General features: G+C 41.6%; 1 protein-coding gene across 1 annotated transcript in view; it reads left to right on the forward strand.

The window, feature by feature from the left end:
- LOC124787820 (mediator of RNA polymerase II transcription subunit 1-like) overlaps positions 1 to 12,979 on the forward strand; it is a 237,130-nt gene that overhangs the window by 96,154 nt on the left and 127,997 nt on the right. Inside the window, exons 7-8 of the mRNA XM_047254752.1 lie at positions 4,530 to 4,755; positions 4,904 to 5,084. Coding sequence (XP_047110708.1) covers positions 4,530 to 4,755; positions 4,904 to 5,084 — 407 coding nt within the window. The remainder of the gene's footprint in view (positions 1 to 4,529; positions 4,756 to 4,903; positions 5,085 to 12,979) is intronic.

Here is a 12,979-nt window from a genome sequence, read left to right on the forward strand (position 1 = left end):
TGAGTGCAATAAATGAGTACATAATTCAAAATCAAATGCAAATGTTTGATGCATGAAATACCAGTAGACAATACAATATTCCTTCCCAGACATGCAATAAACATAAAATTTTGCATTAAGTAATGTAAGTGCATTTTATATAGAATAGACTTGCACTATATAATAATAACTGGAAAGAAATAATTACATATGATACTGAAACAATGGAAAATCCTGGATGGAATAATAACAAATTATGAAAAGGATAAGTTGCTGCTCAACATGTAGTGGTGATGTTCAGTTGCAGATAGGCACAACAAAAAGACTGCTAAACAGGTAAGGTCTCAGCCAGAAGGCCTTCCTCTAGAGTCGAGAAAACACACACACACACACACACACACACACACACACACACACACACAGAGGTGCACGTGTGACTGAGTGTGTCTGGTCACTGAGGCTGGCATCACAGCTACCAGAGATGTGGTGGTGTGCGCGTGCATGCAATTGTGTGTGTGTGTGTGTGTGTGTGTGTGTGTGTGTGTGTTCTACATCAGAAGAAGGCCTTTTGGCCAAAAGCTTACCTTTTTAGTAGTCTTTTTGTTGTGCCTATCTGCAACTCAACTTCTCCACTTTTGATGACATAGTGTAAATGATGGTTTAAAGTTTTACTTTTTTAAGTCATACATGAGAAATGAACCTGGAATGAAACTCTTGTCAGCATCTGCATGTACTATGATTCAAGGCTGACTAATACTTTGTTTTTTTACAGTACTCCTCACAGTCTGTCACAATGCCATTTGATGTATGTGAATTCATGTTTCATCTGAACAGACCACTGGCCATTATAATACTGGTGCTTTTTTTAATCTCATGAAGTGTAGCCTCTCCTTACCTAAGTTATCTCACTCACACATGATGAATCATTTATTCTGGCATCTTTAAAAATCACATTAAATAAGCAGAATAATTATACTTAGGGTTTCGATGCTAACTTTGAAGTCCAGTCACATCTGATAAAAGCTGTGAAGTTTTCTCGAAGCTGTTAAATGCCTGTACTGTTTGTGGTATTGCATAATTAGGTGCCTAATACATTTGTTCACATAAGTAATCAGTGGAATGTTTCTGGTGCGCATTTTGCTGCTTCTTTGGCGCGCACACACACACACACACACACACACACACACACACACACCACAAAAAAAGCAAGCACAGCTCAGGCAGACAAGACTGCCATCTCTGGCATGTTGGACCAGAATGCCAATTATTTAATTCACTTTATCTGCATTTACTGTAATGTTTATTCTTTATGAAAAATATGGAAGTGACAGACACAGTTCATTGGAGGTTGAAATATGCTACTGGAAAAATGAAAAGAAGAACCCTGAATTCATCGGCTCCCTGGAGGGAAATTTTATTGACACACTCTTGAGAACGTGTACCTCAATCAGTCCAACCAACAGAGCCATATGCATCTGATTGCAGGTGACAGGGCATGTGGAATGTCAGCACTAGTATACTGTATGCCACCTTTTGCAGCAGTGCAGGCTGCAGCTCTCCTGTGGAGATGATCATAAAAGGTGATGAATGTAGTCTCACAGAATGGCCTGCTGTGCGATTTTCACCTGTTGCCTCAATTGGGCCAGATTTCCTGCCGGTCTTGCAGACAGCGCAAGATGACATTTCATCCAGTCCCAGACTTCCTCAATATGGGGATCAGAGAGCAAGTTGGGTGTCAATAGGATCCGTGTGAACATTCAGCGTCATGTTGGAAAAACACATTACCAAATCGGTGGGCTTACGATATCACGATGGGTTGACTAATGTTTTGGATGTACCTTGCACTTTCCAGTATCCCCTCTACGATCACCAGAGGAGAAGGCCGTTGTTAGATATGGCTCGCCGAACCACAGCGGCGAGTGTTGGCCCTGTGTACCTGTCGTATACATTCCAGATGTTGGCACTACACACACACACACACACACACACACACACACACATGACCATCTTTGGCACTAAAGGCAGGAGTGACTCTCCCCACTGGAGACAACAAGTCTCCACTCATCCTTCCACAAGTGCCTATCATGAAACCAAAGGAGTCGGGCTGCAAGATGTCAAGCACAAGTGGAAGATGCTCCAACAGCATGCAGAATCACCATAGCTATGCTTGACAGAGACCATCGTGGGTAATCCTCGCTGATACCCCAGAGCGACGGTGTGCGTAATTTGTTGTGAAATCGCGGTGCAGTCCAGTACAGCACTTCATAAGATGCGAATGTCTTGGCACTCATCTGCGTGCCACCTCTGTTCGGTCCCAGGCTGACGAGCATGTACACCTTCTACTGATCAGTGGTGACAACATTGATGGACTGAGGAAACCTCATGTCCCACCTGTAGTGCAGTTTTGTGGTATGACAACCCAGCGTCCCGCAGACGCGTTATACAGGGTGTTACAAAAAGGTATGGCCAAACTTTCAGGAAACATTCCTCACACACAAATAAAGAAAATATGGTATGTGGACATGTGTCCGGAAATGCTTACTTTCCATGTTAGAGCTCATTTTATTACTTCTCTTCAAATCACATTAATCATGGAATGGAAACACACAGCAACAGAATGTACCAGCGTGACTTCAAACACTTTGTTACAGGAAATGTTCAAAATGTCCTACGTTAGCGCGGATACATGCATCCACCCTCTGTCGCATTGAATCGCGCTGATGCAGCCCTGGAGAATGGCGTATTGTATCACAGCTGTCCACAGTACGAGCACAAAGAATCTCTACATTTGGTACCGGGCTTGCGTAGACAAGAGCTTTCAAATGCCCCCATAAATGAAAGTCAAGAGGGATGAGGTCAGGAGAGCGTGGAGGCCATGGAATTGGTCCTCCTCTACCAATCCATCGGTCACCGAATCTGTTGTTGACAAAGCGTACGAACACTTCGACTGAAATGTGCAGGAGCTCCAACGCGCATGAACCACATGTTGTGTCGTACTTGTAAAGGCACATGATCTAGCAGCACAGGTCGAGTATCCCGTATGAAATCATGATAGCGTGCTCCATTGAGCGTAGGTGGAAGAACATGGGGCCCAATCAAGACATCATCAACAATGCCTGCCCAAACGTTCACAGAAAATCTGTGTTGATGACGTGATTGCACAATTGCGTGCGGATTCTCGTCAGCCCACACATGTTGATTGTGAAAATTTACAATTTTATCACGTTGGAATGAAGCCTTATCCGTAAAGAGAACATTTTCACTGAAATGAGGATTGACACATTGTTGGATGAACCATTTGCAGAAGTGTACCTGTGGAGGCCAATCAGCTGCTGATAGTGCCTGCACACGCTGTACACGGCACGGTACGGAAACAACTGGTTCTCCCGTAGCACTCTCCATACAGTGACGTGGCCAATGTTACCTTGTACAGCAGCAACTTCTCTGATGCTGACATTAGGGTTATCGTCAACTGCACCAAGAATTACCTCGTCCATTGCAGGTGTCCTCGTCATTCTAGGTCTTCCCCAGTCGCGAGTCATAGGCTGGAATGTTCCGTGCTCCCTAAGACACTGATCAATTGTTTCGAACGTCTTCCTGTCGGGACACCTTCGTTCTGGAAATCTGTCTCGATACAAACGTACCGCGCCACAGCTATTGTCCCGTGCTAATCCATACATCAAATGGGCATCTGCCAACTCCGCATTTGTAAACATTGCACTGACTGCAAAACCACGTTCATGATGAACACTAACCTGTTGATGCTACGTACTGATGTGCATGATGCTAGTACTGTAGAGCAATGAGTCGCATGTCAACACAAGCACCGAAGTCAACATTACCTTCCTTCAATTGGGCCAACTGGCGGTGAATCGAGGAAGTACAGTACATACTGACGAAACTAAAATGAGCTCTAACATGGAAATTAAGTGTTTCCGGACACATGTCCACATAACATCTTTTCTTTATTTGTGTGTGAGGAATGTTTCCTGAAAGTTTGGCCGTACCTTTTTGTAACACCCTGTATACACCCTCACTCAAACTCTGTCAGTTGCACAAATGGCTCACGTCTGTGCTGTCTCAGCACACTAATGATGTTGCAGACATGGACGGAGCTTCATGCTCTGTGAAAATTTGGCTTTTACTGGCTACGGAGGTGAACAACTGGTGCAAAGCTTGTATCATTCCGCAGCTGATAACGTAGTCCCTGGTTTCTCTGCAGCACTGCGCGTGTGACTGTCACATTAACTGCCCTTTCTTAGTGTTCCGTGTAATTATGGCGTGCCATAGCCATTTGCGTCATGGTGTCTTTTTCTCATTTTCCAGTTGTGTATTAGTCAAAGTGAAGGCATGCAGCACTACATGCTGTACCACTTACTGCTGGGGATGGGAGTGGCAAAAGCCAGAGATTTTATCATCATTTGGAAACCAAACTAGTTTTATGTACTTGTGTAATAATAAATGATAGTCACAACATCATATATGTGAGATAGTGTTTGGTGGTGCAGAACTTGTAAAATGGAAAATGTTGTATTAATATCCTGTTGCAGTACACCACAGTATGCGCCATTGACAGCTGCCAACAGTGCTCTTCTGCCAGCAGTGTTCTCCTTGAGGCTTGCTAAACCTATGCCTGTGTGTGTTTCATTGGTGCGAAGAATTCAGCAAATTACTGAGGTTGAGTTTGGTGATATTACTTGTCCTCAACCTCTGCTTGATCTCATAGTGCAGACAGCATCTGAAGGACACATTGACAGCAGTCGTGGTCTTATCGTGGTGAGTGTTCATTTTTGTAGTTCAGTCTTATGTATTATCTGGTCAACAAATCCAGTGTGTCTTGTGCTGCATAAAATAATTCAGACTATTGTTGTATTTACCAGTTTTAATAATATATTTTCCACTGAAATAATTATGATTTTTACAGCACTTACCAGATCAGCAGCATTGCTATTATATGACTGAGACTCGAGGTACAGAAGGTATTATTGTGTCAAGCATACCATTTACACATCCAGGGCATGTCCCACAGATTCTTGGTTTTCTGCGTCAGCAGGCGCTTTTCAATGTCTTAGTTTCCAGTTGTGTACGTCGACCAGTAAAGCAAGGTAAGTCCTGTGACAGTCCCAGTTCCTAATACTCTAATTGATAATATAGCAGTGTTGTGTATAACATTTCTCTTACTACTCGTATTAATGGAGTTGATTATAGTTACGCTTCATCTGCTGCAGTCGCGGTCCTGAGAACATTTAAGGTCACTGTAACACAACTACTGGAGAGTTGATTAAGATTAATCTTGGTATTGATTTTATTCAATTTTATTATACCTTCAAAACAAAATAAAAGTATTATTACAAAGGCAAACAATACTTACAATACAAAGGGAGCAGCTGCATGCTCAGGTGCTGCTCAAAAACTGAAACCAGACTGACCCCCTATGCCAACATGGCAGTCACTATTTATAATTTCTTAACAATCCCGAACAATCCTCGGCATTGTTTGAATTCATTTTTTGATTAATTAACAATTAAAATTTACATGTAAAAACAGAAAATACATATATAAATGTATGTCTGCTCAGAACAGTAAATACACTACGATATTAGTACATGTCTGTTATTTCATTCAAGAATAAACTCTAAAATAAGGAATTACAATAATACATTTATGTTTTCTATTAATTACTGGAGACTCCCTTCACGGGAATTATTCCCTTCATTTACAGAGCTTCTACACTTTGAACTGAAATAGATTAAACAGTTGTTTTCTCAGTTATAAGTTTTTTTAGATGAGTTACATATTTTGTTTACATGTGCAATCCTGAACTAGACTGGGAAATGTTCATTTTAAACAGGCCTTAATGGACTGTTATATTATGATCTGGAATGGTATCGTACTTGCTTATTACCAGTAGGAATGCCCTACCAATCTTTTATTGTAAATTTCTGATACAAACATAAAAAAGAACCTCAGCCATTTTTTCATTTATTGATGGGATGTCTCTTGCTTATAATTTACATTTTTAATTCAGAAATCGTCAAATATGTGATTTATTTGTATTTTGAAGCTTATGTTGTAAACAATGTATATGTCCAGCCGTAGAAAAAATTCTGTATGTTCTTGTTCTTTAGTATCACTTCCACTCTGTGTATTAATTGCTTTCAGATATCCAAATTTCTGTTATCAGCTCTTGTCAGGATATGACTTGTATGATTTTATCTGAGTAATTCTATTCGCCCTTGTTAGAGCAGCATTTGCATTGCAGATAACAGTAAATGGGACTTACCTCCTCCAACTGTCTTATTTGTGGGGGGAGTGGTCTGACCTCAGTGCCTTTTGTTGTGGCTGTACAGTGAATACTCGAGCTTTATTTCTCTGGGAGGTGAGGTTGGTCACATGCTACCCTCCTCCAGTTTCTGCATCCGAGCTTCCATAGGTCTTCTTCCAGTCCATCCAGCCATCTTGCTCGAGGTCGGCCTTGCCCTCTTTGTCCTCCTGGATTACCAAAGGGAATCTTCTTTATCACCTCAGACTCCTCCATTCTTGCCACATGACCTGCCCATTTTACCATTTCTGATCCTATGATTTTTATTACAGGCGCATTGGCATATATAGTGTACAATGCTACATTGTACATTTTCAGCCATTGTTCTCGGTCATACGCGGGATAAGTTATTCTCCTCAAAACTTTCCTCTCAGATCCTTTGAGCAGCTTTGCATCGGTTTCCATCAAGGGCGATGTTTCCGAAGCATTAGTGAGAACTGGTCTAACAAGGGTTTTATAAATAGTGAATTTTGTTGGGCGGCTGAAGAGTCTTGACCAGAATAAATTACTGAAGGTGAAATATGCCTTATTTACTGGCATCAGCCTAATCTTAATTTCAGTTGAGATGTCATTAAAGCAAGTGACTGTGGAACCAAGATACTTGAACCGAGCGAGGTGGCGCAGTGGTTAGCACACTGGACTCGCATTCGGGAGGACGACGGTTCAATCCCGTCTCCAGCCATCCTGATTTAGGTTTTCCGTGATTTCCCTAAATCGTTTCAGGCAAATGCCGGGATGGTTCCTTTGAAAGGGCACGGCCGATTTCCTTCCCCATCCTTCCCTAACCCGAGCTTGCGCTCCGTCTCTAATGGCCTCGTTGTCGACGGGACGTTAAACACTAACATCCTCCTCCTCCAAGATACTTGAAGCTATCAACTCTGTCAAATGTGTATCCATTCACACTAAAAGTTGATGGCATATTGGGTTGATATGCTTTCCCATAGGCCATGTATTTAGCTTATCTTCATTTATCATAAGACCCATCTTCTTACTTGCGTGACTTAAGGCTGTAAAAGCTTCTTTCAGTGTTAGTACTGTCCATGCTATGATGTATACGTTCTCTGCACTGACTTGCAGAAGATGGTGCCCCTGGTCTGTAGGCCTGCGTCTCTGGTCACCTTCTCGAGTGCTACATTAAATAATAAGCATGCTAATGCATCTCCTTGATGTAGTCCATTTTTTTTACTTCCAGGCAGTCTGAGTAATTTCCTCGAACTTGAATGCAGCTTCTTACGACGGACATAATCATTTTAATCATTCTCATGAGTTTTCCACACATCCACATCTCCTGTAAGACATGAAACAACTGGTTTCTATTGACACTGTCATATGCAGCCTTAAAGTCAATAAAGAAGTGATGTGTTCCAATTCTATAAGCAGTTTTCTCCGAAATCTGGCACAGGTTGAAAATATTGTCTATTGTTGACCTTTCTCGTAGAAATCTGCTTTGGCCCCTAAAATCTCACTGCTATCAATTACAGGTTTCAACCAGCTTTCTGTATCTAGTATTATGTGAGCTTCACTGCTTTTCATGAGCGCTTCAAACTCGTGCACTTTTTTGTGAAGGCTTTCACAGTTTACCATTTGGATTTTATACTCTCACCTGTGGGAGGCATTTCTTTTGATCTTACACTAATACTTCTGGGTTTCCTACAGCTATTGTTATCTGGATTAGGATGGAGAGTTGCCTAATCTAGGAAACTCTTATGTGCTTCCTACACCCAGTTAGCTACCTGAGTAACAGCCTGATGTTTAGTGCACACCAGACCTATTTAGGGGGACCCAACAGGTTCTCAGCTGTATGGCGCAAGTCTAGGAAGCTGCAGCCTAGCTTGTCACAGAACCTTTCAAGTCCCTGGCTCAGTCCTTCCATTCAGTTCAGAACTAAAGAACTACAATCGGCTCTGGGGACAATGCTGCAAATTGTGAGCTTCGTTGAAACCCCATGCACAAGGTTGGTCTTCCCAAATTTCTCTGCAAGTCCCTGGAATGGCCCAAGAATGACCTTGGAGTCCAGACAACAGGCATAATTTGTTCCAAAATCTGCAATTGGTTGCACCCTGTTCTCTCAATGGCTGCCGGAATAGCCTCCTCATATGCTGAATGAGTCCCCAGGCATACACAAAGAGTGTATCTGGTGCCCTTTTCTGTCCCTTTCTGCCATTTCCCTAAGGGGTACCATCATCCCCTGTACGTTTGAACTGCCACCAATGAGACCCTACCCTTTTGCATTTGCCCACCCCCCCCCCCCCCCCTCCCCAGACAAAACTGGTTTCTCCAAAACCAGGTGAAGTGAATCCCACTGGCTATGTGACCAGACAGTGCATATTATCCTTTATATTATGTACCTGTGAAATTTTTGTCAGTTTGTGTTGGGAGGGGGATACATACACAGTTTTATCATATTTCATTATGATTTTTTTTTCCATAATTTATCACAGTAGTCAGTCAGCCACATTTATCTGAAATGCAGCTTTAAATACTTCTGTGCTGTTACTGCTGCTATATTGTTTAGTCCTAGGCGAAATGTGAACCATGGGAAAATAAAGATAATTGTGCACCACATAGCGGAGACATTGATCTGTAGACAGATCGATAAAGAAGTTATGGACCTGGTAGTGCAGCTGTTTGGTCACATCCTCCTTCAGAGGGAACAAACACAGACAGCTACATTGTCCCATTGCCCATAAGGTGAAGGAAATGGTTGATGTTCAGGACATAGGAAATGGATTGGTCAACTATGACAGAATGACAGCCCCAATGATGCAGCCACTGTTGATAGGCTTTTGTATTGTAGGAAGCATATAGAAGAATCTCCCCCTATGAACTGCACCAATGTGGGGTGGATTGAGTGCTCCAACAATAGGGACACCCATACTATAGGTGAAACCACAACACAGCAGTGGAGAGGTCGGACAAATGTGTTCCTGAAGAGGGGCAACAACCTTTTTAGTAGTTGGAGGGCCACTGTATGGATGATTGACTGATCTGGTCTTGTAGCTTTAGCCAACACGAATTTGCTGTGTTGGTACTGTCAACAGCTGAAAGCAAGGGGAAACTACATCCATTATTTTTTCCTGAGGGTATGCAACTCTTCTTTACGGATAAACAATGGTGGCACATCCTTTTAGGTAAAATATTCTGGAGGTGAAATAGTCCCCCATTCAGATCTCCAGGTGGGGATGTCATCAGAAAAAATGAAACTGACATTCTAAGGATTGAAGTGTGGAACATTAGATCCTTTAATCAGGTAGGGATGTTAGAGAATTTTAAAAGGGATATGATAGGTTGAAGTTGGGATATTGTGAGGACTAGTGAAGTGTGGTGGCAGGGGGAACAAGACTTCTGGTCGTATGAGTACTGGGTTATGAATACAACACCAAATGGAAATAAATCAGGAGTAGGTCTAATGATGGGCAAGAAGATAGGAATGCGGGTAAGCTTCTATGATCAGCATAGTGAATGCATTATCGTAGCCGAAATATACATGAAGCCGCTACATTGGTACAAGTTCATATGCTAACTATGATAATGAAGAGATTGAAAGAATGTATAATGAAATAAAACAAATTATACAGTTAGTCAAGGAAGAAAAAATTTTAATTGTAATGGGTCACAGGAATTTGGTAGTAGGAAAAGAAAGAAGAGAAAAAGTTGTAGAACATGAACTTTGAAAAAGGAATGAAAGAGATAGTTGTCTAATACAATTTGGCACAGAGCATAATTTAATCATTGCTAACAAGTGGTTTGAGAATCATTAAGAAGGTTTTATGCATGGAAGAGACCTGGAGGCCCTAGGAGATTTCAGATTGATTACACACTGATCATCCAGAACATTATGATCTCTGACCTAGTATTGATAGCAGTGTCACTTGGCAAGGAATGACTGCTAGTCACATACACTCATGTTGCACGTAGTATCAACGAGTGTGCTGCCTGTGTGCAGAATGGGGAAGGCGCGCAATCTGTCAAAGTTTGTCTGAGGGCAGATTGTGATGACCTGGAGGCTCGGCATGAGCATTTCGGAAACTGCACAACATGTCAAGTATTCGAGGAGTGCTGTGGTGAGTGTCTTCAACACATGAGGAAACTGAGGTGAAACCCCATCCAGATGTCACGGGGTTTGGCTGCCACCCTTCATTACAGATTTCAAACGTCATAGACTAGGCGGACTGTGGCAGAACTAACATCAGATTTTAATATTGCACAGAGTACAAGTGTGTCTGAACTCACAGTGCACCAAACACTTTTAACAATGGGCCTCTGCATGCGCCAATGTTAACGCATTGACATAAGCAACTACAACTGAGACGGCAATGTGACCATTGCCACTGGACATTGGCACAGTGGCAGAGTATTGCATGGTATGACAAATCCCAGTACCTTCTTCATGGTGCCAATGGGGAGGGCACAGCCCTTGACGTGTGTAGTGCAGAATGAAGACAAGCCGTTGGCAGCACCATTATGATCTGGAAAATATTCACGTGGACATCCATGGGTCCAGTGGAGCTCATGCAAGGCCCCAAAACGGTCAAGGAGTATCTTACACTGGTTTCAGACCACGTGCACCCCTTCATGACAATCATGTTTCTCAATGGCAGTGACATATTTGAACAAGATAATGTACCATATCACAAAGCCAGGAGTGTGGTTGAATGGCTTGGGGAACACAGTGGCGAGCTCCAATCCGTGTGCTGGCCTCCCAACTTGCCAGATCTGAACCTGATCGAACACATGTGGGATGTTATTGAATGTGGCATCAAAGCTTGTCCACTCCTCCTCAGAATTTACGGGAATTAGGTTACTTGTATGTGCAGATGTGGTGCCAGCTCCCTCCAGTGACCTACCGAGGCCTCATTGCTTCCACGGCACAATATGTCGCTAATGTTACCTGTGCCAAAGCTGGACATACTGGCTATTAGGTAGGTAGTCATAATGTTCTGGCTGATCAGTGTGTAATGGTAAGGCAGGTATTTTGAAACCAGATTTTAAACTGTAAGACATTTCTGGGGACGTATGTGGACTCTGACCATAATTTATTGCTTATCAACTTGAAATTAAAACTTACTGAATTTAAACTGATGAAAGGAGAAAATATGAAAATGTAGCAGGCAAGAAGGCGGAGTTTAGATGTGTACTGATAATGACAGAAAGTGTTAAATGTATAAACAGGAATGACTAGAGGACAGATCCAAGGCTATAAAATCAAACATAACTAGAGGAAAGACAGATACCACCAACAGAAGATTAATGAGACTGTTGGAGAAAAGAGAAGGAACTGTATGAATATCAAGAGTTCAGATGCCAAAAAGAGCAAGCTGAAAAAGGGGGGGGGGGGCAATATAAGGAGGGTTTCTAAAAGGGAATTGAATTTGAAGAGAATATTATAGAAAGAGAAGAGGAAGTAGATGGAGATTGGGAGATATGATACTGTGATAAGAATTTGATAGAGCACTGAAAGATCTAATTCAAAAAACAGCTGCTGGAGTATACTGCATTTCCTCAGAATTATTGAGATTCTTGCGAGAGCCAGCCATGACAAAACTATTCCAACTGGTGTACAAGATATATGAGGCATGTGAAATACCCTCAGATATCAAGAAGACTAATAATTCCAATTCAAAAGAAAGCAGGTGCTGACAGTTTTTGACAATGTTTACTGCACTACACTCTTGCGAATTCTCAAGGTGAAAAATAAAATACTTTGAGCAAAAGGTATTTATAACTTGTACAGAAACCAGACTGCAGTTATAAAGAGTCGAGCAACAAGGGAGGGAAGCAGTGATTGAGGAGGGATTGAGACAGTGTTGTAGCCTATTCCTGATGTTATTCAGTATGTACCTTGAGGAAGCAGTAAAGGAGTCCAAGAATAAATTTGGAAAGAGAATTAGTTTTAGTTAGTTTCATTTTCTGTTGATCATTTGTAATGCTGTGGAATGAATCTTTTACATATCATCGCAAATTAATTTTTAAGTATGGTTACATGCTGAACATTTATAGAGTTTTTTTTTAACATCTACAGATGTGAGTTAGTAATTCCTAACCACCACCTTTTACCCATTACAGTAATAGAGACTATTCTACAGAACAGAAGGAATTGTCAACGAGAAACTTTTCGTCAGTGTAAATAATCAAAAATTTCGTTGCAGTATTGTGTGCCCCATTTTGTGCTCAAGACAATCTTAATGTGGAGTAATGAATGTCATTTTTCCTTCCGCTATTTTAATTATGTACATCAGTGTTCCTTTAATCTGGAGTGGGTTATTTACAACAGACCTCACAAAGAAAAAAATTCAATGCGAAGCAATAATCAGAATGCCCAACTCCTTAAACAGAGGTCTACAAGATGATTATGGATGTGCACTTCTGCAAACCTGATATTCTCAGGGCATTACATTTTACCTGAAAAGAAAAGAAAAGAAAAGAAAAAAAACAGTGAGCCTAGTGAATTTCAGGATTTTCATTAACACTCTGGGAATTTTGGATTTTTACCCTAGCATTGAAACTGAATTTTGTTGAGTTTTATAAATCACAAATTTCAAAATACTATGAACAGGAGAGTTGCCACTCACCATATAGTGAAGATGCTAAGTCACAGATCGGCACAAGAACAAGACTGTTAAGCAAAGCTCTTTGTGAAAAAGGCCTTCTTCAGAATTAGACTCCCCCCACCAACAT

Source organism: Schistocerca piceifrons, chromosome 3 (assembly GCF_021461385.2).
Source record: "Schistocerca piceifrons isolate TAMUIC-IGC-003096 chromosome 3, iqSchPice1.1, whole genome shotgun sequence".
In the NCBI taxonomy this organism is placed as follows: domain Eukaryota; kingdom Metazoa; phylum Arthropoda; class Insecta; order Orthoptera; family Acrididae; genus Schistocerca; species Schistocerca piceifrons.